This window comes from Protopterus annectens, chromosome 8.part0, assembly GCF_019279795.1.
Source record: "Protopterus annectens isolate FY-2018-M chromosome 8.part0, PAN1.0, whole genome shotgun sequence".
Taxonomy (NCBI): domain Eukaryota; kingdom Metazoa; phylum Chordata; order Ceratodontiformes; family Protopteridae; genus Protopterus; species Protopterus annectens.
In genome coordinates, this window is record NC_056741.1 from 133,306,017 (window position 1) to 133,332,126 (window position 26,110).

The following is a 26,110-nucleotide window of genomic DNA, read 5'->3' on the forward strand; positions in this document are numbered from 1 at the left end:
ATTGAGGTGACTTTTAAGGTTATTCAAATACAACTTCACTAAGGTTATTCTAAAAGGTTATACAATTATAAGCTGTTCTTATAGGGTAATTTAAGACAATGCATTATCTGAGCACATAAGCACATTCTTAGAAGGTTATACATTTGTAAAGGTATTCTTATAGAGTATATTGAGAAAATGCATTATATAAGCACATAGAGAAGAGAGTTAGGAAATATAATTACAATATTTACATGAAGGGGTACGAGGATAAGTAGTTGTGGGACATTTTGAGTGCAATGGAGCACTCCATGTGGTATGAATATGTTCTTGGATAGTTTTTAGTTGGGGTGGACTAAAGGACTGCCTCCACCTTTTTACACTCTAGGTAGGATATTGGTGAGTTCTTGAATAGTTTTAGGTAGGGTGAAAGCAGGAGCATTTCCACTTAGTGGACAGATGTTTGAAAAGCTGAGTTTACAGTGTTTGATATTGTTCTTAGAGAGGAAGGGAGAGAGTTCCAAGCCTTACCGATAGTGAAAGAGAGGAGAAGTTGGCCAGCACGACTTTTAGGTTTGTAGATAGCAATCAGATTTTGATGTTCAGATCTGAGAGATCTCTTAGGGGTGTAGGAGGGAAGGATATTAGCTACAGCAGGACAGTTATATAGCTGAAATATAAGTTTGTGTGCTGTTGTGAGCTGCAGATAGGTTAGGTAGTTTGGTAGTTCTAGCCAATTTAGGGATTGAAGGGAAAGGCAATGATGGGTGGAGTTTTTACATTTGGAGGCAAATTTAGAGATTTTGTTATAGCAGCTTTCTAGTTTGAAGGTGATAGAGTATGGCATGTTGGTTAAGAGAGGGGCTCCATAAAGTAAAGAGGGCAAAAGGTAGGTAGTGGCCAGAGTATGCCTGGTGGTGAAAGAGATAAAGCGATTATTCCTGTATAGCATGCCTAGTTTTTTTTTTTTTTTAATATTTTGTTGAATGTGTATGTCAAACTTTAGGAATTCGTCAACTGTAACACCAAGGAATTTTGCAGAGGGAACAACTTCAATAGTGGATTTAGAGTTGCTAAGGGCTTTGAAAGTGTCTTTATTGAAGGAGTAAGATTTTCTAGGGGAGAAGAGGGGAATTTTGGGTTTGTTAGCATTAAGGGAGAGCTGGTTTGTGTGCATCCAGTTTTCAGTGGTTGAAAAGGCAGCTTGGGTTTTGAGAAACAGTTCAGAGATGTTTGAGGCAGAGCAGACTACGGTTGACTCGTCTGCGTATTGAATAATTTTGGCATCGGGATAGCAGAATGAAAGTTATTAATAAAAATATTAAAGAGCATGGGTCCCAGGATGGATCCCTGTGGTACACCAGTTGGGGTAGGTAGGAAGGAGGAGATGGAGTTTTTCCATTTGACTGCCTGAGACCTATCAGATAATTAGCTAGAGAACCAGGATAGAGAATTAGGATATAGATGCAGGTTTGATAGTTGAAGGAGAAGATGATTATGAGAAACAGTGTCGAAAGCTTTAGAGAGATCAAGAAAGACAGTAGAGACCAGATGACCTGAGTCTCAGGCTTGACTGATAGTTTGTAAGTAGGATAATAGAGCAGTAGTAGTGCTATGACCAGAACGAAAGCCATGTTGGGTAGGTGTTAGAAGATGGTTTTGGGTTAGAAAAGGCATAAGTTGGGCGTGGACACACTTTTCTAAGATTTTAGAGATAGGTGAGAGTAGAGCAATAGGGCGAAAGTTTGAGATATTGGTGTTCTTGCCTCCTTTGTGCAGTGGAAGGATATAACCTGAGCGCCATAATTTGGGGACGTAATATTCGTTAATAGATCTGTTAATAATGATGCTGATTGGGAGTGCTATCCCATCTGCAGCACATTTTAGAAAGGAGGAGGGAATATTGTCAGGGGCATTAGAGCAGGGTTTAAGTTTAGATAGAAGTTTTTTTATGAAGTTAGTAGAGACAGGTTTGAGCTCAAATCTAAGGGGAGGGTTATAGGTCGGTCATTTCTAATAATGTGGTATCCAGGGGGAAGTATTTCTGAATCAGAGATATGGGGTTTAAGCCAAGTCTCTGAAATGGCTAAGATGTCTGGTTGGTTGTGGGTTAACCAGGCCTGGAAGAGGTGGACTTTGTTATTGAGACTTTGGGAGTTCAAGGTGAAGATTTTTAATATGTTTGGGGGTGGGGGAGAAGGAGTTGGGTGATTATTGTTGGCAAAGAGAATGGGGCCAGAATTGGGGTGGATATATCCGGCTAGGAATATATTATTGAGAAGAAAAGATTTAAGAAATTTTGGTATAGAGATAGAGGGTTTAGTTGGATATAAGGTTAATTTGTGTGTAAATGTAGTAGCAGTAGTGGATAATATTTTATAATGGAACAGATAAAGTTGATTGTGGTGGGATAAGATAAGAAGAGCTAGAATGGAAGTGAGAGAAAGAGTTATGGTGAAGGGAGTTTGAGGGGGAAGTTATTTTTGTTGGGGGAATTGTATAAGCAAAGGAAGAGTAAGAGCTGATATAGCATAAAGGAATCAGAAAGAGAAGGAGAAAGCAGGGGACTTTAAGTTGTTTGAAGATTGAGGAAACCATGGTTGTATAAAGTGGGAGAGAAGGGAGTGCCAATTGAAGTAAAGAGTATGTTAGAGGTGAGGAATGAAAGTATGGAGAGAAGTAGTTTGTCTGAAGTTGTATGAAGGAGGCAGGGATAAAGTAGTAAGATGTTTGGGGAGTAGGAGTATTGAGAGAGAGAGGTGATAGAGGATATGTATGAGAGGAGACTGAGGAGATTGGGTAGGAGTGGAAAGGAGAGGCAGAAGTTGGGTAATTTAGACTGGGTGGATTAAGTGTAGTTGTAAGGCGGGCAGAAGAGCTATTGGTTAATTGGAACAAGGTGGAGGAGAGATTGAGGAATAAATGTAGGAGTGCTAGGGGTGGGTGAGATTTGGGGGCAGGGTACGGGAGCGGAGTGAGCCCGCAGGGCAAACGGAGCGGGTTCAGACAGGAAGGATGAGAGAGTCTGAGAGAACAATCAGTGAGCAGCAGGCTACTGCAATTCATCTTACTGGAAGTAAGGGTGAGTGTTGGTTAAAATTATCTGAGGTTATACACAGATTTGTGTACATAAAGGTATTAGGCAAGTCTTTAGGTTAAAGGAAGTCAGACCATGGAAAAATAGAATAGCACAAATAGGTTACACTGATATAGTAATAAAAAAGAGCATTAAGAGAACATGATCATTAGTATCTGGAGAAGAAAGAACAAAGAAACAAGATTTTTGGAGCAGATGATAAAAGGAAGTAAAGCAATAAAATGGGATGAAGCTAGACAATTTTTGGATTAGTGACATCTCCTGTCCCTTCCAATAAATGTTGCTTTTTGTCTTGCATTTACAGGGCTAATATTAGAGTTCAAGGAAGACAGTGTATGTGGAGGCTGGAAAGTAAATCTGTTGATAACTGTTTGAAATGATGGGACCCACTAGAGTGTGTCCTGAAATACAGAGACTAAATCTCCCAAAGAATGGACTTAAATATATTAAATCCAAGGTGCCATTGCTGGGAATATTCCTTTTTCTATGTTAAATCAAACAAGGGATTAAGACTGACAAGAATACCGGAGTATGATACTTGCATTTTCCTTCTAACAGTGGCCAATTAATGATAACTGAATGTAAGCAATGACTGTCTGACATGAGACTGCTTTATTAGCATTGTATAAACATATAATCATAAAACAGTGGGTCAGCAATCAGTGCTAATACAAGTACATCATGCACAGGCATTGCACAATGCATTACACTAAAATATTTAAGCAATAACCCAAGTCTAGGTGTGGGTAATGCTGGATTTACCCAAGGTTGGTGTGATTTGGTCACAAGGGTGAAGCCTGAGTGGCCAAACAAAGACAACTGTGGGTAAATCCAGCATTACCCACACCCAGAAGTGGGTTATTGCTATTATACAATGACATTATTTGAGAAAATAAATACTTACTTTTCTTAAATAATGGCATTGTATAATGCCTCTGTGCTGCCCTTCCGCAGCTGTCCGGTATCCTGGAGCAGTCCTGATGTACTGCGCATACATATGCTTGCGCAGTACATCAGAGCTGTGTGTAGAGGAAGCAAGGGAGAAAGGAAGATCTCCGTTGCTTTTTTAAAGTTGTCTCGCTATGTTAAATGAGTTTAACATAGCAAGATATCTTTAAAAAAAGCAACAGAGAAAGGAAGATCTCCGTTCCCTTTCTTAAAGCTGTCTCGCTATGTTAAATGAGTTTAACATAGTGAGACAGCTTTAAAAAAAGGAACGGAGAAAGGAAGATGTCCGCTGCTTTTCTTTAAGATATCTCGCTATGTTAAACTCATTTAACATAGCGAGATTACAGCAACGGAGCTCTTCTGTTCTCCGTTGCTGCCTAACATAAAAAAAGTAAAGACTTATACTAATGGAAAAAGTCCGGACGACCGGACCTTTTTCCATTAGTATATGTCAGATTTACAATGGCCAGGCTGACCAATCAGCGTGCACATTTTGGAATATTAATGGTGGGGTCATTGTATAATTATTTATTTATTATTTGTTGACCAGGAAAGTCCGACTTGGACAGAGCCTATTTTCAGTAGAGGCCCAGGGAAAAACGTTCCAGATGCATGTCTTTGGAATGTGGGAGGTGTTGTTAATAAAGTATTTACATTGCTCAAAAAAGGCATTTACTAAAGTTTTAGAAAAAAGAAGGTGCTTAACACCCTTCTCTTTAAAAAGATTTTATTTGCTAATAGTCATTTAAGCCTGGGGTTGTCCTGATTACTGGTTCTGTCCATAACAAATGAGATCTGGATAACCGACAGAGGTATAGTGCATCATGGGAGTGAATGCAGGAGTTCAAGTTTGGTAACGCCCTGTGGAAGGCAAAAAGGTGCTACCTGTGGCAACCAGTCAAAGTTGACAGAGTTCATTATGGAAGATCACCAGCTTCATAAATTCATAGTAGAACCTATATGTTTAGCAAAATGTTGTAAAGGACAGGAAGAAAAAGAAACATTTTCATGGACTATTTATATAGTCAGGAACTTTGAAGAGTGATACTGCAAACTGTATCTAATTCACTTTATTCTGACATGAGAAGAGGTAAGGAAACTGTAAGCCACATACCAATATTAATGAGGAGACTGTGACAGGATGGCAGTAGATATGGTAGCAGATAAATGCAGGATAAACCAGGGAATGGAAAGGGTGAGATTATCAACACATTGTGAATAAACGTAATGATAAATATGTTGTCAGATTTAGGTTGCTGCTTTTTCCTGCTGTTCTGCTTTTTATATGTATTCGAGCATCATACATTTTTCTGTTTTTTTCTAAGTTTGTAAACAAGGATTGTGGATCTTTTTGGAGAAATATCTGCACTATACTGAATCTTAATGTTACTGGCATTTAGTGCAGATGATTAATGCTATGAACTGTTAATGAGCTTCTTCCTGTAATCCATGGTTTGATTCCCTCAGCCTACTGTATAAGAGTAAGTTACTTAACCAGAGAGTGCACCTGGACTGAGTGTGAAAAAGGGTCATTGTGGGTCAGTGCTCTTCTTCAGTTGATAAATGTTAACAACTTTTTCTACTACTTACTTTAATAAGTACTATTAATTTAAAATCTCATTCACTGAGCAATATCTGAGGAGTCTCGTACTTTCTTCATATGAACTGCAGTGGCATATGGTGTTCTGAAACCATTCAGCTAATTAGGGAGAAAACCATTATCCTTCTGAGATTTCAACATCAGCGATGAGTCAGCTACCCACTGTGCCACTGACACTACTCAAATCCCCCTACTGCCATCAGCTTTACTACTTAATGCTATCACCATCAGCTCTACAGATCTCATCTGGTGTCCCAGTTTACAGTTGTACTCTGGGGTCTGCAGTCAGTGGAGGACTGATTGGCTGATAGAATTGTGAGTGTTAACGAGAAACTGCAGGGGGCACAGGTCCAGTGATATAGTGTCACCTGGGGTAAAACATGGATTTTTACCTCTAGATAAATGATAGATGCTACTGTCATTCCTCTCAAATAAAAGCTTGTCCTTTCGCATACATCATACATGCGCACACACACACACACACACACACACACACACACACACACACACACACACACACACACACACACACACATTCTTAGACTGTTGTATGACCCACTCTGTGAAGTCTCTTCATTGCTCTCCACTCAGATTGCTCTCTGAAGGGTCAGGATAACTGATAAATTGGTACCACCAGACTCATATAAGGAAAACCTACTCCTGGAGAAACTGTCTGACCACAATGTTGTTGTTTAAGAATAGGCTTTAATGATTTTGTTGTATTTCATCCTTGTTAACCATCTCTACTGTCATAGAATGATAAAGCCCTGACTATGATCCAGGTGATACAGATTCAACTACTGGTTCAGATGCTGGAGCAGGAGGTGATGGGAAGGAGTGGAGTGATGTTACTGATGTCTGCTTACTTTAGTCAGGGGCAGGGGTGCTGTGCACATGTTAGGGTAACAATTCCCATGTTAGAATATTCAATGGAGGTCATCAACTACAAAGGAACACTATACTGAAAGAAACCAAGGCTTTTTGAGTGGCAGTGTCATTCTCAACAGTGGGTGATATGCCCTCACTAAGGTGAATGACATTGAATTTTAAATGTGTTACTGGCATGTTCATAGGTTCATACTAGGCTATCTGCCCTAGGGCATTTACAAGCCTTGCCAGAGTGTGTTTGGCTTTCGCCACCCCTTGGAATGAGTTTACTGTGCCCTTTTTGAGGTTAGCTTACTGTGCCTCTGTCTAGCAGTGACACAGAAGTGACCCCTGGGGTAAACCTACGATCTCCCATCCACTCGTCAAGATTCCTCTTGAAGAGAGTCAGTGAGGGGCTCTGCCTAACATGGACAGGGATTCTATTCCAGAGTGAAGGGAGCCTCTGAGTTATGAATCTGTCCCTCCAGCATGTCCTATTTATATCTGTGCTGAGGTTCAAATCTCGATCGTCAGCAGCTCTAAGGGATTTGAATTTTCTGAGGTCCAATAATTCTGGAGCATGTCCAAACCTGGGTTGGACATGGCTTTGTACGTCAGGCATAGATGACTTCTGAGTAGGCGGTATGCAACTGAGTAGAGCTGGAGTTTCTTTAGCCGAGCAGCATATGGCATCTATTTGAGTCCCTTGATCCTCTTTGTGAGGTACTTTTGGTGTCTTTCTAGTTGCTGCAGGTGTCGGGTAAGGTTCATCCCAAATGGGGCATTGTAGTCAATTATAGGCCTGATGAGGGATGAGTAAAGGGGCACAATGACCTCCCTTGATCTAGATGTGAATCCTTTCATGATAAGGTGGGCTATACAGAAGGTCTTTCTAACCACTTTGGCAATGTGATTGTCAAAGGAGAGGTTACTATCAACTTGGGTCCCTAGGTCCCTGATTACTTCTTCCGTACTTAATGGATTACCACCTATGTGGTAATTTGTGGGCACTTTGTTTTTGCCAAAGGGTATGACTATACATTTTTTGGCGTTTAGTTTAAGTCCATGGCTCTGGCACCAGTCATCTGTTTCTATGAGACTCTTTGGAGGATGCTTGTGTCAGCTGGAGGAATAGTAATAGCTGCTAGGGGAATAGTAATAGCTGAAGTAAAAATATCTTGCTCCGCCATAAGTTCAATGGAGCAGAGATATATGTCTGTACAGCCAATGACCCAAAATCAGGAACAGACTTGGGCTGCTGCTAGGGCTGGTGTGGGAATAGGATGAAGTAGATAGTATCCATTGTTCCTATCCAAAGACGGAGGTTCATAGAGAACTTCCGGCTGTGTGACCTCTGGATGAGAAAAGAGGACCTCAATCCCAGCACTTGAAGTGGAACTGATAGATGTGCTGCTGCCATGTTTCTCCAGGACAGAAACTGTGACCAAGCGCTGTCACAGGATAATGGCTCTCAACTCCTGAGTGACTCCATCCAGGGTCATCATTTCATGAAGCTAAGAATTTACTACAAGACCAACTTCCAAGGAAATCTTGGGGTTCACTTGGTGAAAACACATGTTTGAGACTTTACAGCTAGGAGCTATTGTGATACATTGTGGGAAAAGGTGGGTTGTGCGGGAATGTAGCCAGAGGATTACTAACAAGGTTAAGAAAATAATGATTGCACCATCTCTGCCTCTCACCCCTCATCCTCAGGAGGAATGAACAAGTCAATAGTCTATCACTTTCTGGAGGAGTGGATGAACACACCATTTTGGTGGTTGAAAGGAGAATTGATGGTCAACAGACAGCTGGGACCATTATACCATAACTTTCCATTGAAAACACAATGATCCAGCAACCATTAACAGCTAATGCTTGAATAAAAAAAAACACTGGTCAACAACTGATAAAATACAAAACAAAACAAGAATACACAGTATTGGCCATCTGCATCTCCCACACTCCATGCTAAATATATATATATATGAACTCCAAGATCTCACTACCGTGAGGAAAGGGTATTTTTCCTGTTTCACATTGTACTGCAATCTCATTGTGTAAAAGAAGGTGAGGTTTGATCAGCTGGACTTGCTTTTTTCACTCATCAATACATCATATCAATAAAAATTAATATAAATAAATAAAGTATATATATATATATATATATATATATATATATATATATATATATATATATGTATATGTATATATATATATGTATATGTATATATGTTGTTGTTGTGTCTTTCGGCTTTTCCCAGTTAGGGGTCGCCACAGTGGAACTCCAGTCCGCTAATGATTGGCAATAGATTTTTACGTGCCGAGTTGCCAGCCCTGATGCACAACCTTCAAAGAAGGTACACCCATTCATGCATGTCTCCACACAAAAGATGCTCTAGCTGAGAATCAAACAGGACGTCTTACTGTGAGGCGACAATGCTACCGCGACAATGCTACCGCAGCACCACCACTGCAGATATATATATATATATATATACACAATACATACATACATATATATATATATATATATATATATATATATATATATATGGGTCTACTGTATAAGTTCGAAAATACACTTCTTCGAACTCACACAGTAGACCCTGGGTTATGCGAAAGTGCACTTAATCGAAAGTGCACTTTCGCAAAACCCGCTTCAGGGAACGGGCTACTACTGACTGTAGATAGTAGGGCTATCCCCTTACCATGACCCGCTCCCTAACCCTTAGGTCCGTGACTACCGCACCACAGTGGAGGACATAGCATGTTTTCCTGCTGTCCTCCACTGTGGTGCGATCCGTTCATAGAAGCTCAGTTTGCGGAAGTGCACTTTCGAATAAGTGTGCTTTCGCGTAACTGAGTGGTCTACTGCTCTTTTTCAAATACGTGGTATTCGATGAAAAGCAGTAGACCCATATATATACATATATATATATACATATATATATATACATATATATATATACATATATATATATATATATATATATATATATATATATATATATATATATATAGATTCACTTTATATCCTCAAAATACTGAAATATCAAAATTCAGTATTTTGAAGCTATAAAGTCGAATCTTTAAAACATGGAAAACTCAAAACCGCAAAATTCAAAATCTCGCACACCAGAGATTTTTGAATTTTGTGGTACTACTGCACACTAACACACACACACACACACACACACACACACACACACACACACTTACCTGAATCTGTAACCACAGTGGAACCTCAGAAGCGCGAAATTCAAAACCTCCGTTATTCGAGGTTTTGAATTTCGTGCTTCTGGGCTTTCGCTCTTTTCATAATTCTACTTTATGGGCTCAAAATACTGAATTTTGACATTTCAGTATTTCGAGCTCATAGAGTAAATCCGTATATATATATATATATATATGTATATATGTATATACATATATGCGTATGCGTGCTCACATGGATTTGTATGACATTAACATGTTCATTAAATGAGATGAAAAACATAAATGAAATAAAGAGCCAAGTATATCGTTTATCTTGTTATATGTAGGCATTGTTTTTCAAAGTAGACTTATAAGCATCAAGCAAGGGCTTCAAAGAAAATTAATAGAATACATATTTATTGCTTAAAACTGTTAAATATTTAACTATAGGACATGATTAGATCCCACACTAAATTGTTGTGTGTCAGAATCATTACTTACTAGTATCATCTTCAGTCAAGATGGCCTTAACAACAAATGACATCTCAAATGCAGGGGTCCGCAGGTGAAAATAGACAGCATCTATCACTTTAGAAAAACACCCACTTGTGTCAGTCTGAAAAAAAATATATAAAAAATCATTTCAGCATTAGTCACATATCTGGAGTGGATAATTTTTAAATAATCCAATCTAGAGTTAAGAGGATAATAAACAGGTAAAATCATATCAGACTAAAAAGTAAAGCAATTATGACAGAGGTAATGAAGACCTCTTAGATGAATTAGAAAAAGATGAGTAAAAAAAAGGGGACATCAAAGACCATTTGAAATGGTCAAATGAGGAAGAGTCCTAAAGCTAGTTCCAAAGTTGCAAATTTTGATAACCGAGGGTACATACAATGACCATTAGTTGGCTCTTAGTGGCAGTTCACATTGCAAAAGGTGGACAGACAGTACAGGGGAGTCAACTCTTCTAGTTAATCCTACTACAGCTTCTGGTTAATGCTGCTGCACACAGAAGTGACTATATTTCCATGTGCTAATTTATACCACAAGTTAGGAATATTTCTGGACCTTTACTTCCCATCTGTCCAGATTTTTGCTTCATATTTTTGGCCTGTTACTCATACAAACTGTGTTTTTCTGGCAAATCACTGAGGATTAAAATCATTAAATAATGACATACTTTTCAGTTTCAGACTTGATATCTTTCAGAAAATGCATACTAACACAAATCATGTTATTCTAGCAGCTTCCTAAATTTATAAGAGCAATTTTTAAAATGTTTCCTTGTTTTTGGGCCTTTGTACAGATTTCTTGTGATAAGAGGTTGAGAGGTACTGGACCATACTTACAATGTCCAGTTATTGTTAACCTTAAAGAATGATGTCAGAATGCTTCTGTTTTATATGATGAAACATCTGCATCATAACTAGGGTGGGGTCAAGGATGAAGGGGGAACTTTTCAGTATCTTCATGATACTGAGCAAAACTGGAACCCACTCTGTACAGTCTTCATTTCTTTCTACACAGATCCTTCTCAAACTTTACTCTTTCCTGGACCATTACCTTGTTGTAGTTAAGGTATTTGTGTATCTCAGTGAAGCTATGAGCTATACTATGCAGGGTCACTCAAGATGGACAGGTCATGGCAGTAAGATCAGACAAAAGATGGCCCACTGAAAAAGTAATGGCAAGCCACTCCAGTATTTTTATGAATTAAATCCTATGGAGAAAAGTAACGAATGACATGCTGAAATGACACCAGAAGATGACACCCTTCTTGGGCATGCTTGGAAGAGAGTCATCAGAGTTTTCCAAAGAGTAATCCTCCATGAACTGTAGTGGCATCAAGGGACTTTCCAATCCAGTGCCCTGTTGGGAGGAAAATGAATGGTGAAAAGAACCATGTCAGCTGGTGGGCAGTTGTTGGGTTGTCACAGCAAATGCTTGATCCACTGCTGGAAATCGTGAGGTTTTCCTCATAACCATCTCTCCCATCTGGACAGTTGGTGTTCAGAATATTGGTACTTAGGGTGTTGAGACCATGGCTTGTGTCGACACTGATTTTATCGCTGAAGCATCACAACAACAACCCCCAGCACTGGGCTGAGGATGAGCGTCAATGAGTGGGTCTTTAGCAGTGAAGTAATGAATGATGACTGAGTGTACACTGAGCACTCACTGAAGGAGCTGGGTCAATCTCAACCATGCTGACAACCTTGGACCTAATGACTGTCAGTACCGGTGGAGGTAACATCAATGCCACCAGTCCTGACAGCACTGACACCAAAGGTCACAGTCAGGGCTGAAGGAAACAGTATGGGCTCCATGATATTCATGGTGTCAAAACAAATCCCACAGTAGGAACCAAAGTTCTGAAGGGCATGGTTTCTCTGGCCATCATGAAAACAGAGGGGGCTGAGATGACACAAGCTCCATCTGTGACTGTAGAAAGGTGGTCATTGTTTCCTCCTAATCCAGAGTGGCTGAAGGGCTATATACCAACTTGCAGGACCAAAGTGCTTGCCAAAATTTATACCACGTCAGACACACAAAAGTACTTCAGTCCTGACTGCAAAAACACTGTCAGCATTTATTTCCATACTGGCATTTAAAAATTCTGGTATAAAAATGAACACCAGTACTGTACTATCAACCGATCCACATTTGCAGATTGTGCCCCTAGCATCTTGTGTCCAATTCCTGCTACCCTTGAGGAATGATATCAGAATACTTTTGTGTTTTATGATGGAATGTCTGAGCCATAACTAGGTTGGGGTGAAGGATGAAGGGGGAAACTTTTCAGTATCTTCATCAGAACTGGAACCCCTTCTGTAGAGTCTCCATTTCTTTCTACATAAATTGCTCTCAAACTATACTCCTTCCTGGACCATTACCCTACTGTGGTTAAGGTGTTGGATCTCAGTGAAGCTATGACCTGTACTGTGAAAGGCCACTCAAGAGTCATAAGAAAAGGTGGCAGGAATATACAGAAGAAATATGTAAAAAGGATCCCATCATCACTGATACATAAAATACAATCTAAGCACAACATCAACCCACAAAAATTCTGGACTGCTGTAAACAATATTCTCCAACCAGGTAATTCACAGACTCCTCATCCAAAAACAAATACCACCTCCATAAACACAGCAACCCAATTCAATGAGTTCTTTACCAACTCTATACTAAAACTGTCAACAGACCCACCCCCTCTACCCCCATTATACTACATAACCCATCAAATAACCCAAATTCCTTCACCCTTCAACCAGTGCCAACCAATACCATTTATAGACACCTAACCAAACGTAAACTCGCCACCCTAGCAGCGGACACACTACCTGCCAAATTCCTAAAAATAGCTGCCAAATCCATTTCCTACCATATCTCAAGAATCATAAACAGATCAATCTCTTAATAAAAAGTGCCACTTCTCTGGAAAATCTCCCACGTTATACCAATACATAAAGGGGGCACTTCCACTGACCTAACTAACTGTCGCCCTATAGCTAGTTTCCCCACTGGGAAAAATACTTGAACAATGTATCCACACCCAGATCCTAAAACATCTCCTCTCCAACAATCTTACTGAAATTCAACACAGATTCCACCCCAACCATAGTACTACCACTGCACTCATTCAATTTACTAACCTAGTAAACATGAAACTCAACAATGGTCAACTAGTTGCTGCATTATTCCTTGACCTATCAAAGGTATTTGATACAGTCTTCCATACAAAACTTCTAAAAACACTCTCAGAATTAAAACTAACTACCCCCACTCTATTATGGTTTCAAGACTAGCTCTCCCAGCGCCAACAAGTTGTTCAGTGGAAAAATTCCCTTTCCCTCCTTCTTCCTGTGAAACTAGGACAACCCCAAGGATCAATCTTAGTACCCCTACTTTTCACTATATTTACAAATAATCTTCACAAAGCCACCCCTCTAGCAAACCTGGTTCAATATGCTGACAACTCCACCTTAATCTGCACTGCCACCACCCTCCAACAACTTCAAATCAAGCCCCAAGAAGCTTTTACATCCATCAAAACCTGACTATTCAACTCCCAGCTACTACAAATCCTAAAAAGACCCAACTTATGCCTTCCAACCCACCAAAGCAACAGTACCCATTCCCCCATTCTGTATTTCTGCATCAGATAATTCTCCTATCTCCCCTGTCACACAAACCAAATTACTGGGGGTCATCACTGACAACAATATGAAATTTATCAAACATATAGCTCAAACGATAACTAAAGTCCACAAAAAACTAGGTACCCTTTACAGATGTAAAAACCTTCTAACCAACAATGGTAAAGTCATCCTAGTTCGTACCCATCTTCTCTCTACATTTCTGTATGCTTTTCCTGTCCTAATTAATCTAAAAAAGAGTGATTTAAACAAACTATAAACATGCTACAACAAAATAGCAAAGTTCACCACAAAGTCCTCCTATTGCACTCACCACTGTCAAGCCCTAAAACAACTTTCCTGGCCGGAACTCCCAAACACTTTAGCCTTTAACCAACTTACTCTAGCTCACCAAACACTGTACCATACCAACAAAACTCCTGCCTTACAAGACTTGATCACCCTATACTCCAATAACTGAAAATTAAGATTCACTAACAATGCACTAACCGCAGTCTCCAAAAGCCATAACAGCTGTGGTGACTCCCTGCACTCTAGTAACATTGGCAAGACTTGGAACTCCCTACTACCAGAAATCAGGTTACAATCTAACAAAACCATCTTCAAAAAGCAGCTTACTTCCCACCTAAATAACTCTTGGACAAGTAACTGCCTAGCACCTGGCTGAAATATTCTAATGCCTTTTTCTTACCCATTATCTAACCTCTTCTTTAAAATTCCTACAGATGCAATATATGTTCTCTCACTTTAGACACCTACTCACAGCTGCCTACTCCCCTCTGTCCTATCCTAAATTACTCTCTCCTAGATTAAGTTGAATAACTTTCCCTTACATGTCAATGATCCTTATAGGAACTTGTCTATACCTCCTCATAGACAAACTGTCTAGTATTTTTGTTTTTATTTCTTTTTTTGTCTTCATTACATGTACAATATTACCTCTGCTAAACAAACTGTATTATCATACAATCATATGTTGCTACCTGCTATGCTTTTAATTGTATGTCTAAACCACTATACTTATGTAAATAACTTATGTATTGTATCTTACCAATTGTTCTGGAGCTTTTCTCCCCAGGCCTCCACTGAAAATGGATAGCTATGCCCAGTTGGACCTCCCCAGTACACAAACGTAAAATAAAATAAATAAAAATAAATACAATTGTGTGGGATCTGGTTTAGAGCCATATATAATGGATAGTGAAGTTAAATAGACTGTGGAAAGCTTTGTTAACAACTAGGCCAGAGGAAGTGATAGAATTCCAGATGAATTGTTTAACATCCTGCAAAATGGCTGTTATATGCTGTTTGGGATTTGCCAGCAAATTTAGAAATCATGACAGCTGCCATTACGCTCAACAGTGTCAGTTTATATTCCAGTCCAAAAGAGGTAATGATAAACAGTGTTTAAATTACTGAACAACTGCTCTTCTTTCACAGGCTAGCAAAGGGGTATGTGAGATCTTGCAAGCTAGACCACCAGTATATGGAAAGAGAAGTGCAAGATATGTAAGCTTGTTTTAAAAAGGGGGTCAAGACATCAGATATCAAACTGCTAATATGATAATAAGGATTTGAAGAAAATGATTTACTTCTACCTTATTGACTAGTAAAGCCTTTGACTGTGTGCATCATAAATTGTGACAAATTCTTAGAGAAATGGGGACTCTGAGTCACCTTATTTGCCATCTGAACAATTTCTATGCAGAACACAGTGCAACAATTAGAACTGAATATGGAACGACTGGTTCAAGACTAGGAAAAGAGCATATGATAAGGAGGTATATTATAACTTTACTTATTCAATATATATGCTAACTGTATCATGTGAAATACTGGGTCAGATGCTGGAACACAACTGCTGAGAAAAATATTAACAATCTCATATATGCAGATGATACCATTTTAATGGCTGAAGGTGAAAGTTAGTTGATGAGCTTGCTGATGAAAGTGGAAACGCACAATGCAAAAGCTGGGCTGTTGTTCAACATAAAAAATTAAAATTAAGCCATTTAGGTGTATCAGTTCTTCACAAATAATAATACCTATTTGTTAAACAAGTGGGCCCACTGGACATGCAGTTCCTTTATGGAAACGACCCAGGAGCAATGTCTGGTTAAGTGAGTTGCTAAAGGTCACACAGGAGGCAAATAAAGAGTGGAGAATCAAACCATGTACTACAGGAAATCTAGCTTGCAAACCTATGTTCTATACCACTACCAAATGGGAGTCTAAGATGAAATAAATGGGAATGGTGTGGAAGCAGTGACATGTTTCATTTGCTGATGAGACTTCGGCCATTAAATTAAGAGACACTTAAGTTTTGGAAGCAAACTTATGACAAATCTGGATAAGATTTTAAACAGCAAAACATCACATTTTCAACAAAGGTTGTTATACTTTAAGGTATAGTTTTTCTAGGGGTAAGATATGGCTGTGAGGGTCATATTGTAAGTTAGGTTATGCACCACAAAATTAATGCTTTTGAACTGTGGTATTGGAGAAAATCTTTTGAGAACTATGGAGAGTGCAAGATCATCTAGTCAGTCAATAGTTACGGAAGCAAATCCAAACTGTTCATGGTAAGGTCTAATAGTAAAATTAAAATGCAAATTAATGAATTTAATTAATTTACATTTGTTAACCGGGGGGTGTCTGACTGAGCCGAAAAGGCCCTTTTTCAGCAGAGGCCCAGGGAGAAAAGCTCCACATAGAAAAATTAAGATACGTTTAGACATGATCAGTATATACACAAATTACAAAAGACATGTTTTTACAGTGGTATGCAGCACATCAACAGTTACAGTGGAGAGAACAAACAAAAAAATATTTAAAAATAAAGGTACTTAATAGATTTATGGTGTACAGCTGAAATTTGGAACATAGGTAGAATACACACATAGTACACAGGTACAGTACATACATTGTAGATTCGCCAGTGTTTGTGAGAATAGTTTTCAATCTTAGTCAAGTACTCTAGGTTTAGTATGTGTACCTTATCCGCTTTTACTAGCCTGGGGAGCAATCATGGCACTGCCAACTTTGCTTGAGATGCTGCCTGATGAGGTCTTTAAAGGAGGCTTTGGATGATGTGTTTTGAATGCTAGTGGGGACAGAGTTCCATTTTTTAGCCACTGAACTACTATATAGTGCATCTCCAAAGCTATTGTAGCTGTTGGTGACTTCTAGTAGTAGTTTGCTTGATGATCTAAGAGGCCTTTTGGCTGAGTGATGTTGTACTAGGTTTTTGAGGGCAGGTCACTTATTGGGGAGGTAAAAGATAGATTGACAGAGGCAGGGCTGACTGTAGGTTAGGAGGTTGGGCAGTTCAAGCCAGTGGAGCTGTCTCAAAACAGTACAGTGATGAGTTCTATATGAGCAATTTGCAGCAAACCGGGCAATTCTGTTATAGCAGGCTTCCATTTTGCTTAGTTCAGTTTTGTTGAGATTAGTCAGAATGGGAGATGCATGAAGTAGGGTGGATAGAAGTTGGGAGCGAGCAATGGCTGATCTTGTGTTGTTGGTAGGAAATGGCTTGATAAGGTAGAGTGATCCCAGTTTGGCATGTACTTTTTTAATAGTTAAGTCGAGATGACTATCAAATTTTAGGTGGGAGTCTATGGTTATTCCCAATAGCTTAGCCTGTGCCACTGGAGTGATTGGAGTAGCATTTGTGGAGTAGATAGTGAATTGACTGTTATCAGTGTTTTTGTTAGAACTGGTTATAATCACAAGCTGAGTTTTCTTTGGATTGAGAATAAGTTGGGCTTTGGTTAGGTAGTTTTTAACGTCAGAGAATGCTAGTTGAGTTGTCTGCAGGAGGCTGGGAATGTTTTGTGTAGCACAAATTAAGGTAGTGTCATCTGCATACTGAATGATAGATGCATGCTGTGTGGAGGTATGGAGGTAATTTGTGAAGATTGTGAATAGTAGTGGTCCTAAGATAGAACCCTGTGGGACTCCTATAGTTATGGGCAGCTGAGGAGAGAGAGAATTTTCCCATTTCACAGCTTGGTACCTGTCAGTTAAGTAGCTTTGGAACCAGGTAAGAGTGGAATTTGATAGGTGATACTGGTTTAGTTTGTTTAGCAGGATGTGGTGTGAGACTGTGTCAAATGCTTTGGACATATCCAAAAAAAAGAGTTGACACCTGCAGGCCTTCATTATTGAGATGGTTTACTGTGTCTGTGAAGCAGAGGAGGGCTGTAGTGGTACTATGGGCAGGTCTGAAACCATGCTGAGTAGGTGACAGGATGTTGTTGTCTAGGAGATATTTTAGCATCTGGGTATGGATTCATTTTTCTAGGATTTTGGCCAGGGGGGAGAGTAAAGCAATGGGTCTGTAGTTATTAAGTTCAGTGGAGGTCCCACCTTTATGTATGGTTGTAACATAGGATATTTTCCAGAGTTTGGGCACATAGTTTTCAACAATTGATCTGTTTATGAGAGTGGAGATTGGGATAGCAATAGTATCTGCTGTGAGTTTCAAGAAATAGCTGGGGAGTAGGTCGGCTGCTGTTGATGAGGTTTTTAGTTTGGAGAGCATGTTTTTGATTGAAGTGGTGGAAACTGTTTTGAGGGTAAAGCTTGTATTAGTTTTTTTTGTGTTGGGGGGGCTAGTGAGGAAGGAACTGTCCTGTGATACTAAGGATAGAACTGAGTTCACAAAGTGGGAGTTGAATTGTGTTTCGATGGGAACTTTGATTACATAATGTAAAGAGAAGATTGACTAGAGATGATGCTAGCACTAGGACAGAGCAGAGACAAAAGAAGAGGGCTAAGGTGGATGGGCAATGTTACTGAAACAATGAATATGAATTTGCAAAAACTTAAATAAGCAGTTCTAGACAGACAAGAGTGGTGTGCTAAAGTTCTTAAGTTCACAAATAGTTATATTTGAGTAAATGACTAAACAAATGACGCAAATGACTAAAGCCTGAGTAGCAGATGGTTCACTTGAAAAACAGGGAAAATGTAGTGACTGGTCAAATGCTGGTCATCCTTCCGGGGGGGGGGGGGGTAATCTGGCTGGCTATTCACCACCATTCATTGTGAGGCTACCATAGCATCAAAACAGCCAGGGTTAGGGATGTTGGCATCTCAATGTCAAAATATTAATGGCAGCTTTCATTAGCATACATTTGGCAGCATGTATGAGTGCAAAGAAGGCTTAGCAGATCCCGGCCACCCTAACCTAGTGACAAAGGTGCTCAAGTCAGTCATCTGAGGAAGGACATAAGGACTAGCAGAAATGCCATTACCATATGTGGTAATGATGGTTTCCTGTAAAGCGTTCAGGTAGGCTGGGAGAAGTGAGAGCAGTAAGGAGGGAAACAAGTTTCATGCCTGACTGCAAGGTGGCTCTCTCCAGCTGGTTCTCATATGAGTCAGTGGTCACATATCACTGTTTGGAAATGAAGAGGTGAAGGTTTTTGGTGAGTGACTGAACAGGTGAGAATGCAACTAGCACATAGGAAAAATGATATAGGTAGAGTGGACTGGTATAGAACTTTCTTGTCATTGTATTCCAGACTGGACAGTACATTCAGAGATGTTTAGTACATTCTGAAAAGATCTTGTGTATCACGTGTTTAATCAGTAAATCAGTTGGTAAAGAGAGTGTGAACTGCTTCATAGATCCAAACACAGTTTGTTTTAAAACTTTTAGTTATGTACTTACCATAACTTTAGATGTATGGGATCCATCTCGCCTACATTCTCTACAGATGGGTTCGGAGCCGATCCTCGGCTCCAACTCGGCGCTATACAATAGAACGCAGTCTCTTATTGGCTGAGTCACCTCATATCCCAGGATGCACCACCACTACCTCCCCAGATCTCATTTGTTCGCACTCATGTTCACAGAGACATACTATTGTCATAACATACTCAGGTCTTTCAAGAGAGGAAAGAAGATCAATTTCGGATCGTCCGGTCTCTCCTGGTCTACAAGGCAGGGGGATGGAGGGTGGGCTATTAGGAATGTAGGCGAGATGGATCCCATACATCTAAAGTTATGGTAAGTACATAACTAAAAGATGTAATGTGATCCTATCTCACCTACATTCTCTACAGATGGGACAGCGTCCCTAGCACCTAATTCCCGGGTGGCTCACTGGAAAACACTCCTGAGAACTGTGGAACCGAAGGAAGCTCGACCCCTGGATGCCACATCTAATTTGTAGTGAGAAACAAAGGTGTGTGAAGATGTCCACGTGGCAGCCGCACAAATGTCGCCAATAGAGAGCTTGGAATGAAAAGCTGCCGAAGTGGCCATAGCTCTAGTGGAATGAGCTTTAACGGGAGCTATGAGCTCCTTGTTTGAGATGAGATAAACGTGAGTGATGCAGTCCCTGATCCACTTGGCAATAGTGACTTTAGTGATGGCTTTGCCTAATCTGTTATCTGAAAAGGACACAAACAGTTGATCTGATTTCCGTGCTTTGTGTGTCCTATCCAAATAGAAGCATAATTGCCTGTGCACATCTAAGCAGTGAAAAGTGTATTCAGCTCTATTGGAATATTTGGGAAAAAAGACCGGTAGCTCCATCGACTGCTGTAGACAGAAATTAGAACAAACCTTTGGTATAAAAGATGGGTTTGTCCTAAGAGATACTCTATCCTTGTGGAATACCAAGTAAGGTGGTTTAACACATAGAGCCTGAAGCTCTGAAACCCGTCTGGCTGAAGTAATAGCAATTAGGAGTGCAGTTTTCCAAGAAAGGAATTTCAGATCACAGGTTGCTGCCGACTCAAAGGGTGGCGAGGTTAAGGCACCTAATACCACGTTCAGATCCCACAGATGTGCAGGTTGCGAAATAGGGGGTCGTAGAAGCCAAGCTCCTTTAATAAAGGCTTTACAAAGCTTGTTGCTCATTAAGGGAGGTTGCACACTTTCATGAAAATTGGAAATAGCCGCCAATTGTACTTTAATGGTAGATACTGAGCAGCCTTGCTGGAACAGGGAGGCTAAAAACTTGAGTACTTCTGATACCGAGGCTGTCATTGGGTCTAATCCTCGGAGCTGGGCCCAAATAGCAAACCTCTTCCATTTACTGCTATATATTTTCTTTGTAGAAGTCTTGTGGGCTGAAGACAAGATGTGTATGACTTCAGGAGCCAAAGAGTGGCTCCTAATTATGGTTGGAAGAGGAGTAGCCAGGCTGTCAACTTCAACGAATGGAGGGACTGATGGAGTTGTCCTGACTGATGAGTCAAAAGGTCCGGAACTTGGTCCAGGAACCAAGGACCCTCCAATGCATACCTGTGAAGAAAGGGGAACCAAATTTGCCGAGGCCAGTATGGGGCGATTAATATCATTCTGCTTTTCAAGCGAATCACCTTCTGAATCACCTTGGGGAGAAGGGGAACCGGTGGAAAGGCATATAGCAGACCAGAGGGCCAATCGTGGACTAGAGCGTCCTTGGGAGTCTCCCCCGAAACTGGGGTCAGAGTGAAGAAGTGATGACACTTTGCATTGAAGGGGCTTGCGAAGAGATCGCAACAGGGGACTCCCCATCTTGTGAAAATCTGTGTTGTCACTCTGTTGTTCAAGGACCACTCATGAGGGGAGAGAATAGTTCTGCTCAGTCTGTCGGCTATCACGTTGGATTTCCCCGGAATGTGCATTGCCATTAGAAAACGCTTGGTAGCAATCGCCCAATCCCATACTCACATGGCCTCTCTGCAAAGGGGATAGGACCTGGTTCCTCCTTGCTTGTTTAGGTACCAGACTACCGACATGCTGTCGGATTGAATGGCAATTGTACCCTGGGGGAGGTGATCGTGCAGTGCTTGCAACGCTAAAAGCACCGCCCTCATCTCCAGGATATTGGTATGAAGAAGACTCTCGTCGGGGTGCCACGTGCCTTGGACCGACCTGTCCAGATAATGACCCCCCCACCCTGTCTGGGAGGCGTCCGTAGTCAGCGTGGCACAGGGGAGTGGCGAGACGAAGGGTCGCCCTTGATTCAGATTGGGGGTTAGAAGCCACCAACGGAGATCCTGTTTGCACGTGTCCGTGATCAGAATGTGGTGACTGAGGGGACGGTCCTGATAAGACCACTGGATGGAGAGGATCCACTGAAGTATCCTCATATGCAACCTTGCCAAGGGGACCAGAAGAATGGTGGCTGCCATGGAACCCAACAGTTGCAGGACCATTCTTGCTGGAGCACGACGTCTGAGGAGTAGAGTCCGGACCTGAGACTGAAGCGTTGCGATCCTTTCTGCAGGAAGATAGACTCGCATCTGCCTTGAATCTATTTCTGCCCCGATGAACAGAATACGCTGAGATGGTCGCAATACAGATTTTGACCAATTGAAGGTGATTCCTAAGGATTTGCCCAGTGCTATCGTGGCTGCTAAATTTTGCAAGAGTAGATGCCTGGAGGCGGCAGTTAGGAGCCAGTCGTCTAGGTATGGAAACACCTGGAATCCTAGACTTCTCAAGTGAGCAGTCGCGACTGCCAAACATTTGGTAAACACCCTGGGGGCTGTGGTGAGACCAAAGGGCAGTGCTCGGAACTGAAAATGACTGTCTCCTAGGCTGAAGCGTAAGTGTCTCCTCGATGCCTGATCCATCAGAATGTGATAGTAGGTGTCTTTGAGGTCTATGGAGCACATCCAAACTCCTTTCTCCAAAAGTGGGAGAATGGATTGTAAAGTGACCATCCGGAATTTGGACTTTTTTACAAATCGGTTCAGTTTGCTGAGATCCAAAATGGGTCTCAAGTCCCCGGTCTTTTTTGGCACCAAAAAGAATCTTGAGTAAGTCCCTGATCCGGCCTGGTCTGCGGGGACAGGTTGGATGACTCCTTTTTGAAGCAGCTTTGATACTTCGTTGGCTGCATGATCCCGTTGACTGGGTGGTGGGTCCGGGATTCTTTGGACTGGTGGGGGTGGTTGAACAAAGGGGATGGAGTAACCTCCGGCAATGATTCGAAGCACCCATTGGTCCTGAGTAATATCTTCCCAGGCCTTTAGGTGCTTCGAGAAACGACCCCCGACTGGCTCTGGAGCTGCACAGTCGGGCACTCCTTCAGGGATGCTGGAAGGAGGAGGAGCCACGAAAGGACTCGCGGTCTCCAGTGTTGCGGGGGCCTCCACCGCCTCTGGGACGGCGTCTCCCTGAAAAATTTCCCCCTCCTCTGCCTCTAGAAGGGGGGTCGCTCTGCTGCGACGAGTAAGGCTTCTGAGACTTACGGAACCACATTTTCCCTCACCTTCGGGCCTTGGGATAAGGCCTGACGGGAGTGGAAAAATGGGCTCCTACGGCAGCCAAGGTCTTACCCTCCTGCTCGCAGCGAGTCAAAGTGTCCTTTACCTTGGGTCCAAACAATGAGGACCCATCAAAGGGGGCGTCGGCAAAGGAAGACTTAAAGGCCTCCGCAAAATGACACAGGCGTAACCAGGCTTGTCTCCGTAGAGCAACACATGTTCCCGCCACTTTACTCGCCCCTTCGGCCGCATAGGAAATGAGCCTCATGGACGAATTAGATAAAGAGGATAGGGTAGCCAACTGAGAGTTAACCGTCTGAGTTAACTGATCAGGTAAGTTACCCGAGAGGGCATCCGACAGCTCCTTGATCAGATCCCTCTGTAGTCTGGTGAAGTGTGCCAAATAATTCAGAGACCTTAACGTAAAGGCCGCTGAAGTAAGGGTACGCTTGCCGTACCGATCCATGCTCCTAGACTCTTTGTTAGGGGGATGGATGGACGTCGAAGCCTCTGCCACATCTTGTTGGGTGGCAGATGCCACCACCATAGCATCTACAGCCACACCCTTAGGTAAGAACTCCTTGTCCGGGGGTGCCGCGAGAAACTTATTGGGACGAGCTGGCACCGATTCCACAGAATCCGGGTGTTCCCACGCCCTTCGAGAGATCAAATCCAGAAGCTCATCGAAGGGCGGAGACACCCAGGAGGTGGAGGGCTGAGCCCCGAAGGCCTTGAGGAACACCGACTCCTCAGCGGAAGGGAGTTTGGACTGCCAATCGCCTCGGTGTTTAAGGATTTCTAAAATGTCTGCAAAGGAGACATCTTCCGAAGACGATTTTGGGGACCCCTCCGCATCATCGAGGTCGGTATCCGATGTGAGGGACTCGTCAGGGGAGTCGACATGTTTCCTCTTACACTGTCTCTTCCTGGGTGGTTCCTCCGAAAGAGTGTCGGAGGAACCTCCAGGAAGAAGGGAACCACCAATGGGGGTAACCTCAGGCCCAGGGGCTCCGCTGTCACGAGACAGGGGGACTCCAGAAACGCCAGTCACCACGTCCAAGGAAGGGGGTGGTGGTGGAAAGGTCGAAGTGGCCAAAGAGGATTTGGCTAAAGCACTTCTCATGGCATCGAAGGCAGGACCCCCAGAATCCTGGGAAGGTCCCGTCCCCGAGGCCACAACAGTAACAGGAGCCCCCGCAGCCGACGCACCTAGAGAGAGGCTCGGAACCGAAAGGATCGGATCCGAAGCCTCCCCCCCGGGGCCGACTGAGGAAGTCCGTGTACCGAACCCCGACCCAAGGGACGGAGTTGAAGTTAGAGCCGGAGCCGACTCGATAACTTCGACCGGATCCACCAACACCGACTCCAACGGCGCCGAGGCTGTCGGAGGAGGAATGGTAGTAGAAAGATAGGGGATCGGCTCCAAAGCCAACTGGGCAGGAGTCGAGATCAATTTAGCGAAGACCGGTGACTGGAAGAGCTTCTGAGGCACCCTGTCTACGTCCGAATCGGACATCCTCGAAGAACGAGAAGAGACCGATCGGGTCCGAGTCGACTTCTCCGCCGGCTCCGAAAGAGTGGGGACCGGCTCGTAAAGGCTCGAGCGTATCGCGCCGAGGAGATTCCACTACTATTGCAATCTCCCTCGGAGCCGATGTGGACTTCGGCCCGGTGGAAGTGTCTGAGCGGGCAATCCTCATCGGCTCGAAGTCAGTGGAGCCGATGAAGGTGACCCACCTCTCGATCGAGCTCTCGACTCCAAGGCCAGGGAGTCGAGGCTGAGGCATCGAGGCAGACCGCCCTCGGCTCCGAAGTCCGTGGAGCCGACGGAGAAGCCTGCCTAGACTTTTTGGCTATCGGTTCCGACGGGCTGGTCGGAGCCGACGATTTTTTCTTCTTGCCAGTAGGAGAAGAAGAAGAAGAGGATAAAGCTTCCTCAAAAGAAGGGGCAATGAGCCCTTTTAAAATCAATTTGTTTTTCCTCTCTTGGAGGACTCGAGAGGAAAAAGCGTGGCAAACGCTACAAGACTCCTGTAGGTGTTTAGGACCTAGACAATACACACACAGGGAATGATCATCCGTTATGGACATCTTGTAACTACACTTGACACATTTTTTGAAACCAGAAGGTCTATGTTCTTTTGACATGGTTTCGACAAGGTTAACAACAATTATAGACAAACAATTAACAGCGACAACTAGGCTCTAACTTAAACGCCTAAAGTAGGGCTAGGCCCCTTTAACTTAAACGGAACCTTCCTACCAATAAAAAAACACAATCGACCACAAAAAGGTATCAAAACACAAACATACAACAACGATAGCCGTTAAAACAGCTTTTGGGTGAATTTCAGAAGAAATTTGACAGAAAAAGATTTCTAACTAGAGGTACTTAGCTCAGCCAAGTCCGAGACCACGTCTATGCTGGAAAGCGGCAAACGAGATCTAGGGAGGTAGTGGTGGTGCATCCTGGGATATGAGGTGACTCAGCCAATAAGAGACTGCGTTCTATTGTATAGTGCCGAGTCGGAGCCGAGGATCGGCTCCGAACCCATCTGTAGAGAATGTAGGCGAGATAGGATCACATTACATCGTGTTTTTAAAAAATCTTAGCTGTTTTTTATCTTACTATAACAATAGGGGATGAATCAGCAAAGTAATTCTGCACCTTTGGTCTGTTTCTTGGTAGGCCTTTTGAGCATCATGCACAGCACCTTCATGGCTCACAACTGCCTGTCATTATCACATATACACTACACTACCCATATTTGAAATCTGATCTAGCACAGCAAAAGTGCAGACAACAGAAGAGTGGTCACTTATGGCATCATTTAAAATAATGATACAAATCTACAGTTATGTGTTCGTAGTAACACAGGTCCAGTAGCATCACAATGACATCATCCTTCTGTATTGCATATGAATATTCATAAGTTCACAGATATGTATTAGGCCATCAGTCTACCAGTATTTACTGGCTTAGCCAATAATCCATATTCAGAAGTTCCCACCAGCCTCAAGGAGGGCAACAGAGATAGA

General features: G+C 42.1%; 1 protein-coding gene across 1 annotated transcript in view; it reads right to left on the reverse strand.

The window, feature by feature from the left end:
* Window positions 1–26,110, reverse strand: part of LOC122808161 (alpha-2-macroglobulin-like) — a 1,492,450-nt gene that overhangs the window by 964,554 nt on the left and 501,786 nt on the right. Inside the window, exon 9 of the mRNA XM_044079133.1 lies at window positions 10,191–10,305. Coding sequence (XP_043935068.1) covers window positions 10,191–10,305 — 115 coding nt within the window. The remainder of the gene's footprint in view (window positions 1–10,190; window positions 10,306–26,110) is intronic.